Genomic DNA, 14,857 nt, shown 5'->3' with positions numbered 1-14,857 from the left:
GGCAGCTTCCACATTTGATTCCTAAACTCGTTCCGATTGTTCTCCAGTGCTTCTAGGATGTTACTTTAAGCGAGGGCAGAGCGAAGCGAGATTGTTCGAAGGAGGCCGAGTAAGGCTCACCTTTATGAACACTTGCATTCAAATCATACGATCTCATATGGATCCGATATCTGTCACAATCAATTGCCCAGCCTGACATCTCGATCTGATTCTGCTCTGATCAAGTCTTTCCATCTACAATACCAGGATGTCAATAGTTCGACATGGAAAATCCTGGTCTTCTCGATCTTAATGTTAATTTCCGCCGTTTGATGCAGATTTCACGGCACATGGAATTTGCAATCGGTTGAGACAGCAAAAACACGGGCTGTCGGAGGAGGAACGCTCTTTACGGCGAGGAACCCGCTCGTCGGCAACGTGGGAAAGCGCAAGCCACCAACCTGTCCAATGTCGTCACAGAGATCGGGTTCGCGCTTCACAGGGCTCAACTCAGACAAAACTTGTGCGCCATACAAAGTGCCGGTAACACGTCAGAGAGATGTGATGGCGTCTGCAGGGTCTTGATATCTATTCAAAGACATTGGTATGGCCAGGCTCGACAACTGTCAATTCGATGGAGATGAATGCTTACTTGAACTCCGCGTTGAGCCTCATACATTTTGGTGAGCGTTGACCAGAGAGTACACCGCGCTAACTCGTCAGAGGCTTTTACGTTTAATCGCGCGGAGTCGGGCTAAGTTCAACCAGAAGCACCAAAAATCTCAAGGTGCTTTCTCGGTTTATATAGGCTGCAATGACGCCTCTCCAAAGATTGTTGACACTCTCCTTCTTTTCCCCGCACGTGGTTCCCACTTATTCCTCTCTCTCCGTCTTCTTCTGTTGTCCTTCATACCAGTCACAGAGCAACTAGAGTCACCATGAGCACCACAAAGAACCCCCCAAGACCGCGCACTCTGCGCAGGTTGTCCAGCGAGGATGCCACAGCTGACCTTCTATCGCGTGGTCCCGCCATCGTTGTGCCTCCTCATCTCGTCGATCAGGAAGCCAACGAGTTTGCTGCTTCTATGGAATTGGCCAGACAGGAGATTGAAGCAATCACTCCTCTTGAGGAGGATGGTACACCCAAGGAATCAACTGTCACTGACAGATACGCATATGCCTTCGATATCGACGGTGTGTTGATCCGTGGAGGTCGTCCTATTCCGGAAGCTGTTGAGGCCATGAAGGTCCTCAATGGTCAAAACCAATACGGAATCAAGATGTGAGTTTTGATCCTAGCCAAACAAGTGTTTCCTTTTCTGACTTCCCACAGTCCCTACATTTTCCTTACAAACGGTGGTGGCAAGACTGAGCAGGAGAGATGCATTCAGCTCAGCAAACAGCTTGACATTGAAGTCTCGCCTGGTCAGTTCATTTGCGGTCACACACCCATGAAGGAGATGGCCGACAAGTACAACACCGTTCTCGTCATCGGTGGTGAAGGTGACAAGTGTCGCCAAGTCGCTGAGGGCTATGGCTTCAAGGACGTCGTCACCCCCGGAGACATCATCAAGCACAACCCTGACACAACGCCTTTCCGCACCATGACCGAGGAGGAGTTGAAGTACTCGCGTACTCGTGACTTCACCAACGTCAAGATCGAAGCCATCTTCGTCTTCGCCGACAGCCGTGACTGGGCTGGTGACCAGCAAATCATCTTGGATCTTCTCATGTCCAAGGGCGGTGTCCTCGGCACCCGCTCTGAGACTCTTCAGGAGGGTCCCCCAGTCTTCTTCTCGCACAACGATGTCATCTGGTCGGCTTCCCACGAACACACCCGTCTCGGCATGGGAGCTCTTCGTGTCTCCCTCGAGGCCATGTACAAGGCCGTCACTGGTAAGGACTTGGAGACCGTTGCCTTTGGCAAGCCCCAGATTGGCACATTCCAGTTCGCTACTCGTCTTCTGCAACATTGGCGCAAGGTCACTCACGGTATTGACGCTCCTCCGGACACTGTCTACTTCGTCGGTGACACTCCTGAGTCGGATATCCGTGGAACCAACGAGTTCAACAAGGTCGCTGATCAGAACTGGTACTCCATCCTCGTCGAGACTGGTGTATACCAAGCTGGCACCACTCCTCGCTTCGAGCCCAAGGCCACCGTCCCCAACGTCCTGGATGCCGTCATGCACGGTATCGAGCGTGAGCGCCAAAAGCAGCTCCGCGAGATCATCGGTGTCACCAAGTCCCTCGAGGGCTCCGCTATCTCAGACACTCCTCAACCTTCTCGCCCTTCGACCCCCCCTGCCGCATAGGAGTAAGATTGCTGCTTAAAGCACAACCCAATCCATACCCAATACCCTCGTCACGGCCTTTCGATTCGGCGTTTTTCACCACACCATAGACTCGGCATAATGGTTCTGATCAGGCGCTGGCGCCTGTTCCTCCTCTGTTTTCGTCACCAATTTCTCGGTACATATTCCCTTGTGTCCATTGCCTTGGATACACTTTCGATCAAGAGAATTACAAAAATAATAAAAGAACCATGAAGTCTGGGTATACCAGATAGATAAACTAGATAAACCAATAAACATATATCAATGTCTTTTTCCAAACATTTTAAAACCCTTGCATGGTTTTGTGAATCTTCGTTGGTGGATTCCCCCTGGATCTCGCTTTAGCGCCCATTGATCGCGCTTGCCTCGCTGTTGATCACAACTCATTGCGGTTGAAACACATTCATAGGTTCCATTTCCAGCATGATTCAAAAGAGTCTTACACTGGCGTAAAACATCACACAAAGGCGTTGGTGCAAAAACATTATCAATCATGCTACTTTTCCAGTACTCTCTCTACGTGGCTCTGTTCTCCACCTTCGGTATCGCTATTGCGAACCTGGGCATCACAGGTTATCTGCTTGCTCTAGTACGGGATCCAAACACTGCAAGGCGTCAATACTATGTCCTAGTGAATCCCGTGCTCCGTGTACTCTCACCAATGAGCATTTTGCCAGGGTGGATTCTCGAGGAGAGTTCATGGTTCACTCTGGCAACATCAATGATCACCATCGTTGATATACCAATAATCGGGTTCGTCCTCTGGCGGCGACAGCGTCTGGGGAGCAACGACAGGGTAAGCCTTTCGACCTCTCAGAAACACGACAGAGTGATGACACTGATGTTGCATAGTCCGACAAACGATACTTCGCATGGTTGGCCATCTGTTGTCTTGTTACCATCAACCTGATCATGAGCAGCTCTGCGTTGGCCTGGACCGCTCGCGAGAACCATGGGTACCATGATCTTGATCCGATAACTGAGGGTTTTGATATCAACGCACCAACCTTCGGGCCATACTATCGATACACCAGCTCGGTTGGGTTTACTCTTGCATCGTTCAGCTGTTCCCTCGCCGAGGTGGCAGTCGGAGAGGACACCTATGCTCATCACTTGTGTCATATCGCAGTAAGTGGATTCAACATAGACCAGCGGTCATTCAGAGGTTCTTGAATGTCCAAGAGGCTCGAATCACATTTGGAAGTGATACTAACTGATTCCTGTAGAGAACTCCGTGCAAGTTTCTCATTGCTCAAATAGCTTTAAGTGGAGCAGTATTACTGCTGGCAATAGGACTTTGGAAATTTCCAAATGTTGACTCGATAATTGATGGGCCAGAAAAAGCGTCAGGAGAAACAAAAGCAATTGGTATCACATGCGAGGAGACGGAGATGGGGTCGAATCTTGCAACAGCACGACGAGTATCGGGAACTTGCAGGCGCACTGACTGATCTCTAATGGTTATAAGAGCATGAGAAGTGTTTCTGAAAATACGATCGGTCACATTGCCAACAGTTGTTGTTGTTGTTGGGGAACAGAATGTCGAGAAGGAAAGAGGTTTGGGTCATTCACGCGCATCATGAGCGCGACTTCCCCAAATCGACGTCATCGAGTGTCGGATTTCAAAGAGCAACTCGATAGTTTCTGCCATCCACAACTCAACACCACCATCGACATTGATCAATTCCAAACTATTATTCTACAATCATAATCCATCCTATCATCAATTTACTCTACACATGTCAACCTCACACCTAAGCCCGGAGCAGAGCAGTGCTTTGTTCGACCTGCTAACCCATCATGCAACCTACGACGAGATCTGTCATTTCAAAACACCTGCCGCTATCCAAGAATACGGTCCTCCATTCCAAGACACCAAGAAAACATCCTCTCCCATCCTCCAGTCGCTTCTCTCCAAGTTCATCCTACCGCTACCAGGACTACGCGACGTCTCGCCCGATTTCTGGAAGGTCCGAATCGAGAACATTATAGAAGAGCTGGCAGCTGCAAACTTGAGCGAGAGTTATGACAAGGGTGTTCTGGGTATTCGAAAGACTCTGGCCACTGCCATCTCGGCCTTGATAGAATACCCGGCGAGAGGATGCTATGGAGGCATCAAGAAAGACGAGTCCGCACTGAAGGACCAACACTTTGACCCCACCAAGCCTGACGATGTCTTGCGTGCGTGGTATGTCTTTATGCAGCAGTTGGTCTACGGTGACCTGTTCGAGAAGCTGTTCGCCAAGGCTGCAGAGACAGACGACCTTTCAAAACACGATTCTCTTGTCCAAGCAGCACATGAGTTTGTTGTCGTAAAGTATGCCTCAAGTTCCGATGTGCCTTGCTGGTCCCTTTTACTGACCTGTCACAGTCTTGCATCTTTCATGCACTACACTCTCGTCGTTAGTCCCGAGGGTCCGTCATTGCTCCGTATGGTCGAGAACGTTCACAAGCTGTAAGCAAGTCGCTGCCCCACGATTGATACATTGCTAACTTCTGCTCAGTGCACCGTATACCTTGATGAGACAGACCCTGCGTGTCGGCAATGTTGCTACCATGATTAATGGCATGGTCAAGTTGATGCTTGCCAAGGTGAGTGTCGGTACTTTGACCAACTGGATGGGTATCAGCAGTGGAGCAGACGAAGGCATGAACTTGATGCAACAGTAGGTCGTTCTTTTTCGTAATGATAGGCTTCTTGCTGACTTCACCTAGGATCATCTCCACTGTTCTTGGCTGGGACAAGAAGGAGCTTAGAAAGCGACTGGAAAAGATCGAAAAGGACAAGGATGCACCATCCAAGGAACAGCGCGAAGCCTTGAAAGAGTGGATGGACCAAAGCCGACAAGAGCAAGAAGAAACTCGCAAGAGAAGTCAAGACCAGTCCATGTCGATTGTCTCGACCATCTTGTCACTATCGTCGGCAAGCCCAGATCTCAACGAAAAGCAGCACAAACTGGCGCTCGAGTACCTGTCCCTAAGCTTGGCCGTCCGAGACAGAAACAAGATCATCGACGTCCTCTGTCATCACAGCCCTGATCACCTCACCCAAGCTGTACGCGACGGTGTATCTGCTTACGAGCCCATGATCAGACAAGTCCACCAAGCAGTTGATCTCAGCGCAACCGTCGCAGACTTCCAAGCCTTCATGGACGACATGATCAAGGTAGCCAAGCCCAAGAAGGATGGCAAGCCACCAAGTGTCGAGGACTTCGTACACCTCTTGCACAGCCACATGGGTGCCTCGCATCGCTTCATCCATCAAGTTGCCAAGAATGGTCCGGAAGTCACTCAGTGGTTCAAGGACTACGTACACAAGGCATCCGCCAACTTCAGGCAAGAACACACTTCCCCATCAATCTTCGACTCTCTCTCCACAGCATTTGATGGACTCAAACCCGACGAGCAAGAGAAGGTGCGCAAAGAAGTTGACGCATCAGCCAAATACCTGGATGAGTTGTACGCATCATCCGCTGCTAGAATCAGCGACGTGATCTCCAACAAGGCATCAACACCATACGGACCCGGAGCCTATCTGGCTAGATGGCAGGAACTACTCGACTCTACCCTGGTGACCCCCGAGACGGCCAAGGGACCTGTCCGCAAGGGTGCCAGCAGTAGTGTCAAGCAAGAGGCCAGAAGGGACGTTGATGGTGAAATCAAGGAGTCTGGTGTTGAGCTCAAGCAGGCGGACAAGATTGTCAGTGACAAGACACCTGCAGCCCCATCAGCGGAGATGACGATCAAGCTGTTGAGTCCGAAGTTTAGAGAGCTTTTGCAATCTGCGAAATGATGAGTTATGATGAGTGCATGAAGCCGCGGGCTTTGAGGTGGTGGTTACGACAGGACGGACCTCTTCATTATTAACTAGAAAGATACCCCTTTTTACCTATTATGACGCTTTCTACCTAATCTCAATCCACTCTGTCCCTATATCGTATCCTCGTGATTCAAAGCGCGTCGTTGATGTCGTCGCCGAACTAAATCTATAAAGTAGTTCCGTGCACGGGGGACAGGGTCGTAGACATCAACTTGAAAATTTGACACAACTGCTGGGCGGCGATACCATAATGACACGATAAATACATGCAATACTGTTGGATTATCCGTACGAAATGAAACACAGCAGTTCGGCTGTAATCCACTGTAGTTTCTATCAAAACCCTACCTTCGCATGATCATTTGTTGTGGAGTGCATTCAACATGGAAAAAGCCTTGCACTTGGTAATTTTGAGACAGTTGTCTAAAAAGTACGAGAAATTGACAGCGATGTGATTGGATGTTTGGAAGTAGGGCTTTACAAATCTAAAGCGGTTGGGAACACCTTCCCTACGAAACAATCATGCTCGTAGACACGATATCGTCGTCAAAACTAGTTGAGATATCAAAGAGCAGGGTGATCACCTTGTCAATCCGACTTCGTCATATAAATTTTTCAATTTCCGCCCCTCCAAATGCACCATGAACGACACATCTTCACCATTAACACAGGACATGAAGTTAGCTTTGTTCACTAATGAACGACAAATATCTGCAAGATGGAGCGCGTGCTCGATTTATAACTCGATACTTCAGAAGTCGACGATTCCAATTCGGTCAAATAGGAGCTCACTTCGCTGAGATACCCCCTCCTCCTCCTCCGTAACAAGCTCTGAAACATTTGCACATTTGCCCATTGCACACATGAAACATATCGATAAAGGTACAGCACATAGTTTATTGTGATCGTCGCACGCAAAACCGAGTATTCCCGAATCTTGTAATGACAATGAAGAAGGCAGGGATTCAATATCGCCGTCATTATCACAGTTCCCAATTGCAAGGTGCAAGGAGTATGGATAATATTTTTGTTCAATTGATTCATCATTTACAACATTGATTACAGGAAAAAAAGAACATGATCATAACTTTTGAAAAAGCGAAAGTCGAGCAGGAAAGCAAGAGAGTCATGCATGTGGAAAGAAAGGAATGCCATCACTTTGATGTGACGTTCTGGCATTATCTGGAAATTGTGCGATAGAAGAGAGTGAAAAAGCAGCCAGATTTGTCCAAACAAAACGCCGCCATTTCAACCACCTGAAAGAAATGGTGTTGAATCCAGGAGGAAACGGATTAACGCCCGATATGCCTTGCTTGCCCTTCCCAGTTTGAATCTCCAAAAGTACGATGAAAAAAGGAAAGTAGTCTAGTAGAAAGAAAGAGAGAGAAACAAATGAAATAGGAAAAGAAAAAAAGCCCGCTCCCAATTGTCCCATTGTTGACCCAGAGGTATCGCGCTGTGTTCCCAGAATTGTTCAGAAAAATCCAAAACCTTAGCACCTGTTGTTCGTTCCGTTGCGTGTATTTGTGTGCGTCCGTTGTGTTATGTATCCCCACTTCATAGCGAGAGAGGTGCTACACCTCTGAGGAGTTCGACACCGGGCATGACTTGACCAGTAGTAGCGTCACGGCCGAAGTCGATCATCAGGATGCGGCCGTCTTGACTGGTAGAGACAATACGGCGGTAGTCGCACTTAGCTGCCAGCATCCATGAAGTAGTCCACTCGTTGAAGCGACCAAGAAGGGCGCCGGTGTCGTAGTCGTACACGCGAAGGTCCAAGTCGTAAGAGCCGCTGACGACGCGACGGTTCTGAGTATCAAGGAACAGCGAGCGGACCAGTTGAGTGTGACCAGTGAACTGCTTGACCTCTGCACCGGTTGCGACGTCGAACTTGTAGGTAACGTGGTCATTACCACCAGCGAGGACGAACTTGGCATCGTCACTGAACTCCACGGCAGCAAGACCGCGCTCCTTTTGAGGGAACTCGCGAACACATTGCATCTTGTTCAGGTCCCACAGACGAGCAACACCGTCACCAGAGGCAGACACGAGAAGGTTACCACGGAGCTGAACAGCGTTGACAGGGCCACGGTGACCAGTAAGAGTGCGAATGGGCTCGAGAGTCTTGCGGTCCCAGACGATGATAGTGCAGTCTTTTGAGCAGGAAACAATGTGCTTCTCATCGAAGGCAACGTCGAGGACACCACCAGTGTGCTGCTTAAGACGACGAATGGGCTCATAGGTCTTGACGTCCCAGACAAGGAGATCGTTGTCACTTGAGCCAGTGACGAGAATCTCATGGTCGTACTGCAAGCAAAGAATACTGGCGCTGTGGAAGTCGGAAGGGACGTGATAGATACTGTTGCCGTAGGCAGTGCCATTAACAGATGACTCGGCATGGTGGAACTTGGGGTATTCCACAGTACGCAGGACCTTGGGACCGGGAGAAGGACGGACGCTAGGACCGCCGATGACCTTGAGGCACTTGTAAGTGTTGATGTCCCAGACACGGATAGTGCGGTCGCGAGATCCAGTGATGATCTTCTGCTCGTCGAATTGAACGCAGTAGACTGAGTCGGTGTGGCCGGCCAAGTAGATACCCTTACCGCCCTGGTCGCCGCGAGTCCAGTTCTTATCAATACGTCTTCTAGCGTCGTGCATCAATTCCCAGTGTTGCATGGGCTGGTTTGGAATGCCTGTGCCGATACCACCGATCTGGATGGGGGCAGGAGACACATAAGTCTGCTTCTCGTATTGCTGGAGATACTGAGCGCGCCATATCAGAGGGTCCTTGGCGATGCGAGCCCAGCTCTTGGCGACGCGTTGGGAAGCCTTGAGGCTGTCAGAGTCGAGGTGTGAAAGAATGAGAGCAACGATCTCAGTAGGAAGTGCCTCCACGGGATCTGAGCACTTGTTGACGGGTAGAGCGACCTCTGCAATGTCAGACATCTCAACATCCATGTCGGCGTTGGATGCAAGATCGGCTCCACTGTCACTTGCACCAGGGATGCTGCCAATACGGCTGCGGTGAAGATCTCTTGTCGCTTGGTATTGGGGAATGAACTGACGGGAATTTGAGGCGTAGCTGGCAGCGTTAGAGGCAGAGGCGGCACGGCGAGCAGCCTCACCAGCACTCGATTCGGACATGTAGCGGTGCATGAAGTGCTGATCGGGGTTGTAGTGAAGAGCGGGCATGGTCGAAGATGTTTGAAGAGTAGGCGAGGGGGCATTGGCAGGTTGCGGTGTGTCGTGTCTAGGAGTCTTCAATGACTGGATCAAGCGGTTGGTAGGGTTCAAGCAGCGTTGGATGCCCGAATGGTAAGGCCCGGATGCGGCGGCGTGTTCAGGGATGGAGGCAGAACCTTCGACACCTTCCATGAGATCTCCAGAATTGCGTCGGCCTCTTCCGTGGAAGTGAGAACGCAGTTTTGTGTACTTTTGCGACGTCTTTCTGAAGATGCCGTTCTCCTTCTGTTGCTTGGTCTTTGTGTTTGTGCCTTGGCTGGGTTCTGCTGATGAAGCCCGCTTCAAGGACATGTCCCTTTCACGCTGTTGTTCCAACTTGGGTGACGACCTCCACTCGACTTCGCGGAACATTTCGGCTTCCCGTCTTTGATCTGCCTCGACACTCTGTTCGTAGGGTTGATATTGTTGAGGGATGGGGATGGGTTGTGTCGATGGGCGAGAGAGGGAGTGTTGACTTTGGATGGATGGAGTGAGGGTGGTGGTAGATGATACCTGAGAAGTGTGCGGTCGGGTCGATGATGAAGAGAAGGTCGAGGATGAAGAGGACTCGGCACCACTCGAGGCCTGGGATGAGGAGTAGTACTTGTGGTGAAGGTCGTGGACGTGAGTTAGGTCATAGTTGGACATTGTGGCTTGATGGAGCCCCTTGGCGAGATGAACAGAGTTTTTGGGGGGTTCAATCGAGTCGGAGTGAGTGAGAGTGGATCCGCGTTACGGCTGAGACAGTGGAGTAGAGCAATGCGGCCGAGAGAATAGTGCGGATAGTTTCAAAAGCGATGGAATGGCGATGGATGTGATAAAAAAAGGAGTGGAGCAGGTTGAATAGCGGATGTGTTGTTAAAGGCGGAGAAGAAGAGAAGAAGAGGGCGAGGCGGAAAGGGGAGTTAAAGGAAGGGAAGCGAAACGGTTATGAATCGTGTGTCTAGGCGGGGGTCGTTGCAGGTTGCGGCGGCCGGTATTTTTATGGTATATGATGGCACAAGCAAGCGACGGAGCGACGAGCGACAGCAAAATGGGGGCGAGACGATTGGTTTGGAATGAGGGAGAAGCAAGAGCGAAGAGCGCAGGACACAGCGCGCGCGTTTCTGGCCGTTGAGCGAAAAAGGTCTTGGTGTCAAACACACTGGGCCAGTACCAAAGTCAAATCCCGCGGTCGACTCCTGCGATCTCCCATGCTCACGCAGAGACCAGCAGCAGCCCTCCCTGTTTTTTGCGAACTTCTAGCCCGGCGGATTGCCCTACACGGTGCTAGTCATCATCAGGCCGTCTTGGTCGACCGGCGCCTTGCCTGTTTCTGAAATAGCGAGACACTTTATCTACTTCTGAGACATCCCGATCGCGTTATTGGAGGCCAAAGAGACCACTCCTTCCGTCATCATTTCCAATCCCCAATTCGACAAATCTTAACGTTACTTTGCTTGTCTCGCACTTTGTCGCGAAACTACTCCTTCCACCAGCTCCGTCCTCTCCCCTCACTTCCGCCTGACCACTTTGACCGTCACGCTTCACGCCAGACTGAGCTTGTGCCTGTTCACGATTCGAGATCCGTCATCTATCCTACTGTTGTCGTCGTCGTTGCTGCTGTTGTTTCTTGATCTTAATCATCCCCGTTCACCGTCCGCTTGTGCGCCTGTTCCCGCCGCGCCCGCTCTGTCCGGTTCCGAGGGAAGCCTCTGCGTCTACCAATCCACTCGTCATTTCTTCTCTTGGCTTACCGCCATCCGAAACCCTGCATCCTGCTTTTTTCTCTTCCGCAGCCTCTTGCATGCACGTACATTGTTATTCCCTGCAACAATCGCTCTCATAAACAATGCCTTCTGCCAACGCTGCTGCCATGTCCAGCATTCCCTTGTGGTACCGACTCTTCTTCCTCTACATCGAGCCTGTTGCTACCGCTGTCGGCGCCTACTATGCCTGGTTTCAGCAGCATGAGTACCTCGACCTAACTTACACCTCGGCTTCGGCCGTTTCCCTCGGCCCATCCGCCCGCGAAAGCATCGTTCTGAGTCAACTCGCAAATATGTACGCTGTATTTGCACTAAACGAAGCCCTTGTCTTACGCTCTACCACCAACCTGCGCGTTTGGAGCGTCTTCCTCTTCGGCCTCCTGCTTGCCGACTTTGGTCACATCTACAGCGTCAAGGATGTAGGATTCGACATTTATTGGAAATTCTGGGATTGGAACTCAATGTACTGGGGTAATTTGGGTTTCGTCTACGTGGGAGCTGCAACCAGAACCGCTTTCCTCGCTGGTGTCGGCGTTTGAGTTACGTTTGCTCCAACGACCTCTTTCTCCTCGAGTCGACCGAGACCATAGAGGATACGTAAGTTAGGGCTCTCGAGAGACTACAACGGTATGTTTAGCTCTGCGACCTCGAGCTGTGAGAGAGTGACTACTCTATCCACAATTCAAAGACCTTCTTCGTTGCACATTCTGTTCGGCAACAACGTTCAAACCAGCTTGCTGGATACGGCTCGCGTCTCAGATGTCTCAGCCAGGCGCCGTAATCCGTGGCATCATACAATTCTCCGAGACTCAGGGGGTGCCTGGTTCATGGCTCACGTCAATCCTTCTTGCCATAAAGCTTATGTACGTGGTATGCCATGTCACCAAGGCCCTCAGCCTCAATAGTGATGTGCATACACTATGTGGAGACTCGCTCAGGTCCGTCTGAGAAAAACTCGGATCCAATTGAGCGCTATTCACGATGATGTGAGCATACTAGCAGCTGATAGGAAAAAGCCTTTGCAGCTCGAAGTCAAGGTCGAGGTGGTGTGACTGCGTGTCAAACTTTCTGCGTCTACCACGTTCATCAGCTCTCTCTGTTGACGTGGAGATTTGTGATCAAGACCAGACTTCGCGTTTGTTTGCTCTGGGCGAAGTCGAGGCTGGTCTTCAAGATGCTGGCACCTCGAATTGACGACGATCATGCTATTGTTGTAATCCTTCGCCAACGCACGCATCGATCAACCCGGGTCTGCAGTCATACAAGCAAAAGATCAGGAGTTCATGCGTTCATGCTCTCAACACCTCTTTGTTGTCAGGTCGCACCGGCTATCGCAGCATATCGTGTAGTTCCTTCAAACTCGTGATAAACACCTGAACACCCGTTGCTGGCAGCCGTGGATCGTGGAAGCTCTGTCAAAACGGCCGAAACGTCTACTCAACGGCTGTGTGCATAGCAGCTGCTGTTACACTAGTAGTGCAGGGTAACGGGGACACAAGGGTCTTGCATCAAGATCTGGATAATTTGTACACTACTTTGCATAAGATGGGTAGGCGACGGTTGTACTACTTATTGAACACATGTGCATCAATCGAAACCGGCAAAAACGAGCAAAGTGAGACCTTCTCATATATTCCTTCCACCAGTCCAATTGGAACAAAGCAATATAATAATCCCAGTTCTCGGGAACCTCGGGCGCAAGGACGGTGTTACAAGATTTCTATTTCTGCCATTTGAACGAACGAACACCCCCGTACTAGCAAACAGCATTGTCGGCATTCTTGAAGTGCTAATGGCACATGCATGGGGCCGGTCTCGAATGAATGGAATACAAACAAGCACATATCGACACGAGCAAGGAGGCATACTTTTCAAATATTGAGCTGGAACCATGGCAAGGAGATTAGTGCTACAACCGAATGCGTCAGCTGAGAAAGAAGCCAAAGATAGCCCTTATCTCATGATGCAAGCTATTGATATGTGCCTTCATGGCTTCATCCAAGAACAAGAGAAATTTGGTTGAATTGAGGGGAGACGACTCTCTCCTGCAGCTCTTTGGAAGATCTACCAAAAGGCCGGTTCTAGCGCCTGTCGCCGAAGCTTGTCCGAAGATGTAGCCAATAAGAAGCGGTATCGGTGAATTGATTGATGACCCGGCTAACAAGCTCCCCCACCAAACACCCCGAAGACCGAGAGGAGCACGGAGAAACAGTTGACCCTTCCTGTCGACTCACCAGTCACAATCTCTCTGCTTTCTTCCATTGCATTGGGTGTCTGTCGTTCTTTTGACCTCTCCAATCGCTTCTTGTCCTTCTCAGCTCCATTCTCGTCTTCACAATGTCTACCAGACAAGCAGTACGGTCGTTGAGACAACTCACCAATGGCCGCCAATTCAGCACGGTCGTGGACGACCGCATGGCCATGGCAGCAGGCTCAAGTCCTCTTGCTAGAACTGGAAGCGTCCTCCAGGATGCTATGAGACAAACCGGACCTAGACATGACTGGTCCAAGGATGAAATTCGCGAAATCTACAAGACTCCTCTGATGGAATTGGCACATCAATCGGTAGGCACATGTGGTGAACAGGACCAGTGGTATGGATGACTGACTAGTATGCAGGGTGTTCTCCACCGCCGTTTCCACTCTCCCTCGTCCATCCAGATGTGCACCCTTATGAACATCAAGACTGGTGGATGCTCCGAAGACTGCTCGTACTGCGCCCAGTCTTCTCGTTACAACACTGGTATGTGAATTGGGTCCGATGCAAGCCTACCAGGAGCCATGACTAATCGCAAACATAGGCCTCAAGGCTACCAAGATGTCGCCCGTCGACGATGTACTCGAAAAGGCTCGCATCGCAAAGCAGAATGGAAGCACCCGCTTCTGCATGGGCGCCGCCTGGCGTGACATGAGAGGAAGAAAGACCAGTTTGAAGAACGTCAAGGCCATGGTTGAGGGTGTTCGCGCCATGGACATGGAGGTCTGCGTCACACTCGGCATGATTGACCAGTCCCAGGCCGAGGAGCTCAAGACTGCCGGTTTGACTGCATACAACCACAATGTCGACACTTCTCGCGAGCACTACCCCACAGTCATCACCACCAGATCCTACGATGAGCGTCTGGAAACTCTGTCCAACGTCCGCAAGGCTGGTATCAATGTCTGCTCTGGTGGTATTCTGGGTCTGGGTGAGAAACCCGAGGACCACGTTGGTTTGCTTTACACCGTCTCCAACATGCCTGCTCACCCCGAATCTTTCCCCGTCAACGCCTTGGTTCCCATCAAGGGCACGCCGCTCGGTGACGACCCCAGCCGTAAGCGCATCAGCTTTGACGCCATCCTCCGTACCATCGCCACCGCGAGAATTGTCATGCCCGCCACTATCATCAGAATCGCTGCTGGTCGTACTACCATGAGCGAGGCCGAGCAGATTCTCTGCTTCAACGCCGGTGCCAACGCCATTTTCACTGGTGAGAAGATGTTGACCACCGAGTGCAACGGTTGGGATGAGGACAAGGCCATGTTTGAGAAGTACGGACTTACTCCCATGAAGAGCTTCACTCGTGGTGGATACCGCGAGCAGGAGATGGTCCCCAACTACTTTGAGGACGCAAAGAAGGAGCAGGCCACCGCTTAAATCAAGCGCGTGGAACAAAAGAGATGGAGTTTACGACATGATATACCTGTACATATGAGCATACAATTACATTTTTAAGCACATGCAAAAAAAGAAAATACTCGCATCTGTA

General features: G+C 50.6%; 6 protein-coding genes across 6 annotated transcripts; 5 read left to right on the top strand and 1 right to left on the bottom strand.

Moving 5' to 3' along the window:
- The first annotated feature begins 754 nt into the window (after positions 1 to 754).
- M438DRAFT_365530 (HAD superfamily hydrolase-like protein) lies at positions 755 to 2,389 on the top strand. Its single transcript, XM_029907798.1, has 2 exons — positions 755 to 1,261; positions 1,313 to 2,389. Exons 1-2 carry the CDS (start codon positions 918 to 920, stop codon positions 2,292 to 2,294), a joined length of 1,326 nt encoding a protein of 441 aa, XP_029760845.1. The 5' UTR covers positions 755 to 917; the 3' UTR covers positions 2,295 to 2,389.
- A 347-nt stretch (positions 2,390 to 2,736) lies between these two features.
- On the top strand, positions 2,737 to 3,984 carry M438DRAFT_405834 (uncharacterized protein). Its single transcript, XM_029909808.1, has 3 exons — positions 2,737 to 3,111; positions 3,168 to 3,443; positions 3,542 to 3,984. The coding sequence occupies exons 1-3, from the start codon at positions 2,809 to 2,811 to the stop codon at positions 3,764 to 3,766; spliced, it is 804 nt and encodes a 267-aa protein (XP_029760844.1). The 5' UTR covers positions 2,737 to 2,808; the 3' UTR covers positions 3,767 to 3,984.
- Positions 3,985 to 4,046: 62 nt separating this feature from the next.
- On the top strand, positions 4,047 to 6,234 carry M438DRAFT_297271 (uncharacterized protein). The gene is made up of 4 exons (XM_029901941.1): positions 4,047 to 4,632; positions 4,687 to 4,770; positions 4,820 to 4,981; positions 5,031 to 6,234. Exons 1-4 carry the CDS (start codon positions 4,055 to 4,057, stop codon positions 6,106 to 6,108), a joined length of 1,902 nt encoding a protein of 633 aa, XP_029760843.1. The 5' UTR covers positions 4,047 to 4,054; the 3' UTR covers positions 6,109 to 6,234.
- Positions 6,235 to 7,692: 1,458 nt separating this feature from the next.
- M438DRAFT_273992 (WD40 repeat-like protein) lies at positions 7,693 to 9,282 on the bottom strand (the record flags this gene model as incomplete). Its single annotated transcript, XM_029900676.1, has 1 exon — positions 7,693 to 9,282. The coding sequence occupies one exon, from the start codon at positions 9,280 to 9,282 to the stop codon at positions 7,693 to 7,695; it is 1,590 nt and encodes a 529-aa protein (XP_029760842.1).
- Positions 9,283 to 10,934: 1,652 nt separating this feature from the next.
- M438DRAFT_345766 (uncharacterized protein) lies at positions 10,935 to 11,942 on the top strand. The gene has a single exon (XM_029905525.1). It carries the CDS (start codon positions 11,192 to 11,194, stop codon positions 11,645 to 11,647), a length of 456 nt encoding a protein of 151 aa, XP_029760841.1. The 5' UTR covers positions 10,935 to 11,191; the 3' UTR covers positions 11,648 to 11,942.
- Positions 11,943 to 13,284: 1,342 nt separating this feature from the next.
- Positions 13,285 to 14,850, top strand: M438DRAFT_319245 (biotin synthase). The gene is made up of 3 exons (XM_029902828.1): positions 13,285 to 13,673; positions 13,728 to 13,851; positions 13,910 to 14,850. Exons 1-3 carry the CDS (start codon positions 13,446 to 13,448, stop codon positions 14,743 to 14,745), a joined length of 1,188 nt encoding a protein of 395 aa, XP_029760840.1. The 5' UTR covers positions 13,285 to 13,445; the 3' UTR covers positions 14,746 to 14,850.
- The last annotated feature ends 7 nt before the right edge of the window (positions 14,851 to 14,857 follow it).

Source organism: Aureobasidium pullulans, assembly GCF_000721785.1.
Source record: "Aureobasidium pullulans EXF-150 unplaced genomic scaffold scaffold_9, whole genome shotgun sequence".
Taxonomy (NCBI): domain Eukaryota; kingdom Fungi; phylum Ascomycota; class Dothideomycetes; order Dothideales; family Saccotheciaceae; genus Aureobasidium; species Aureobasidium pullulans.
This window is presented reverse-complemented; position numbering and strand designations above follow the sequence as displayed.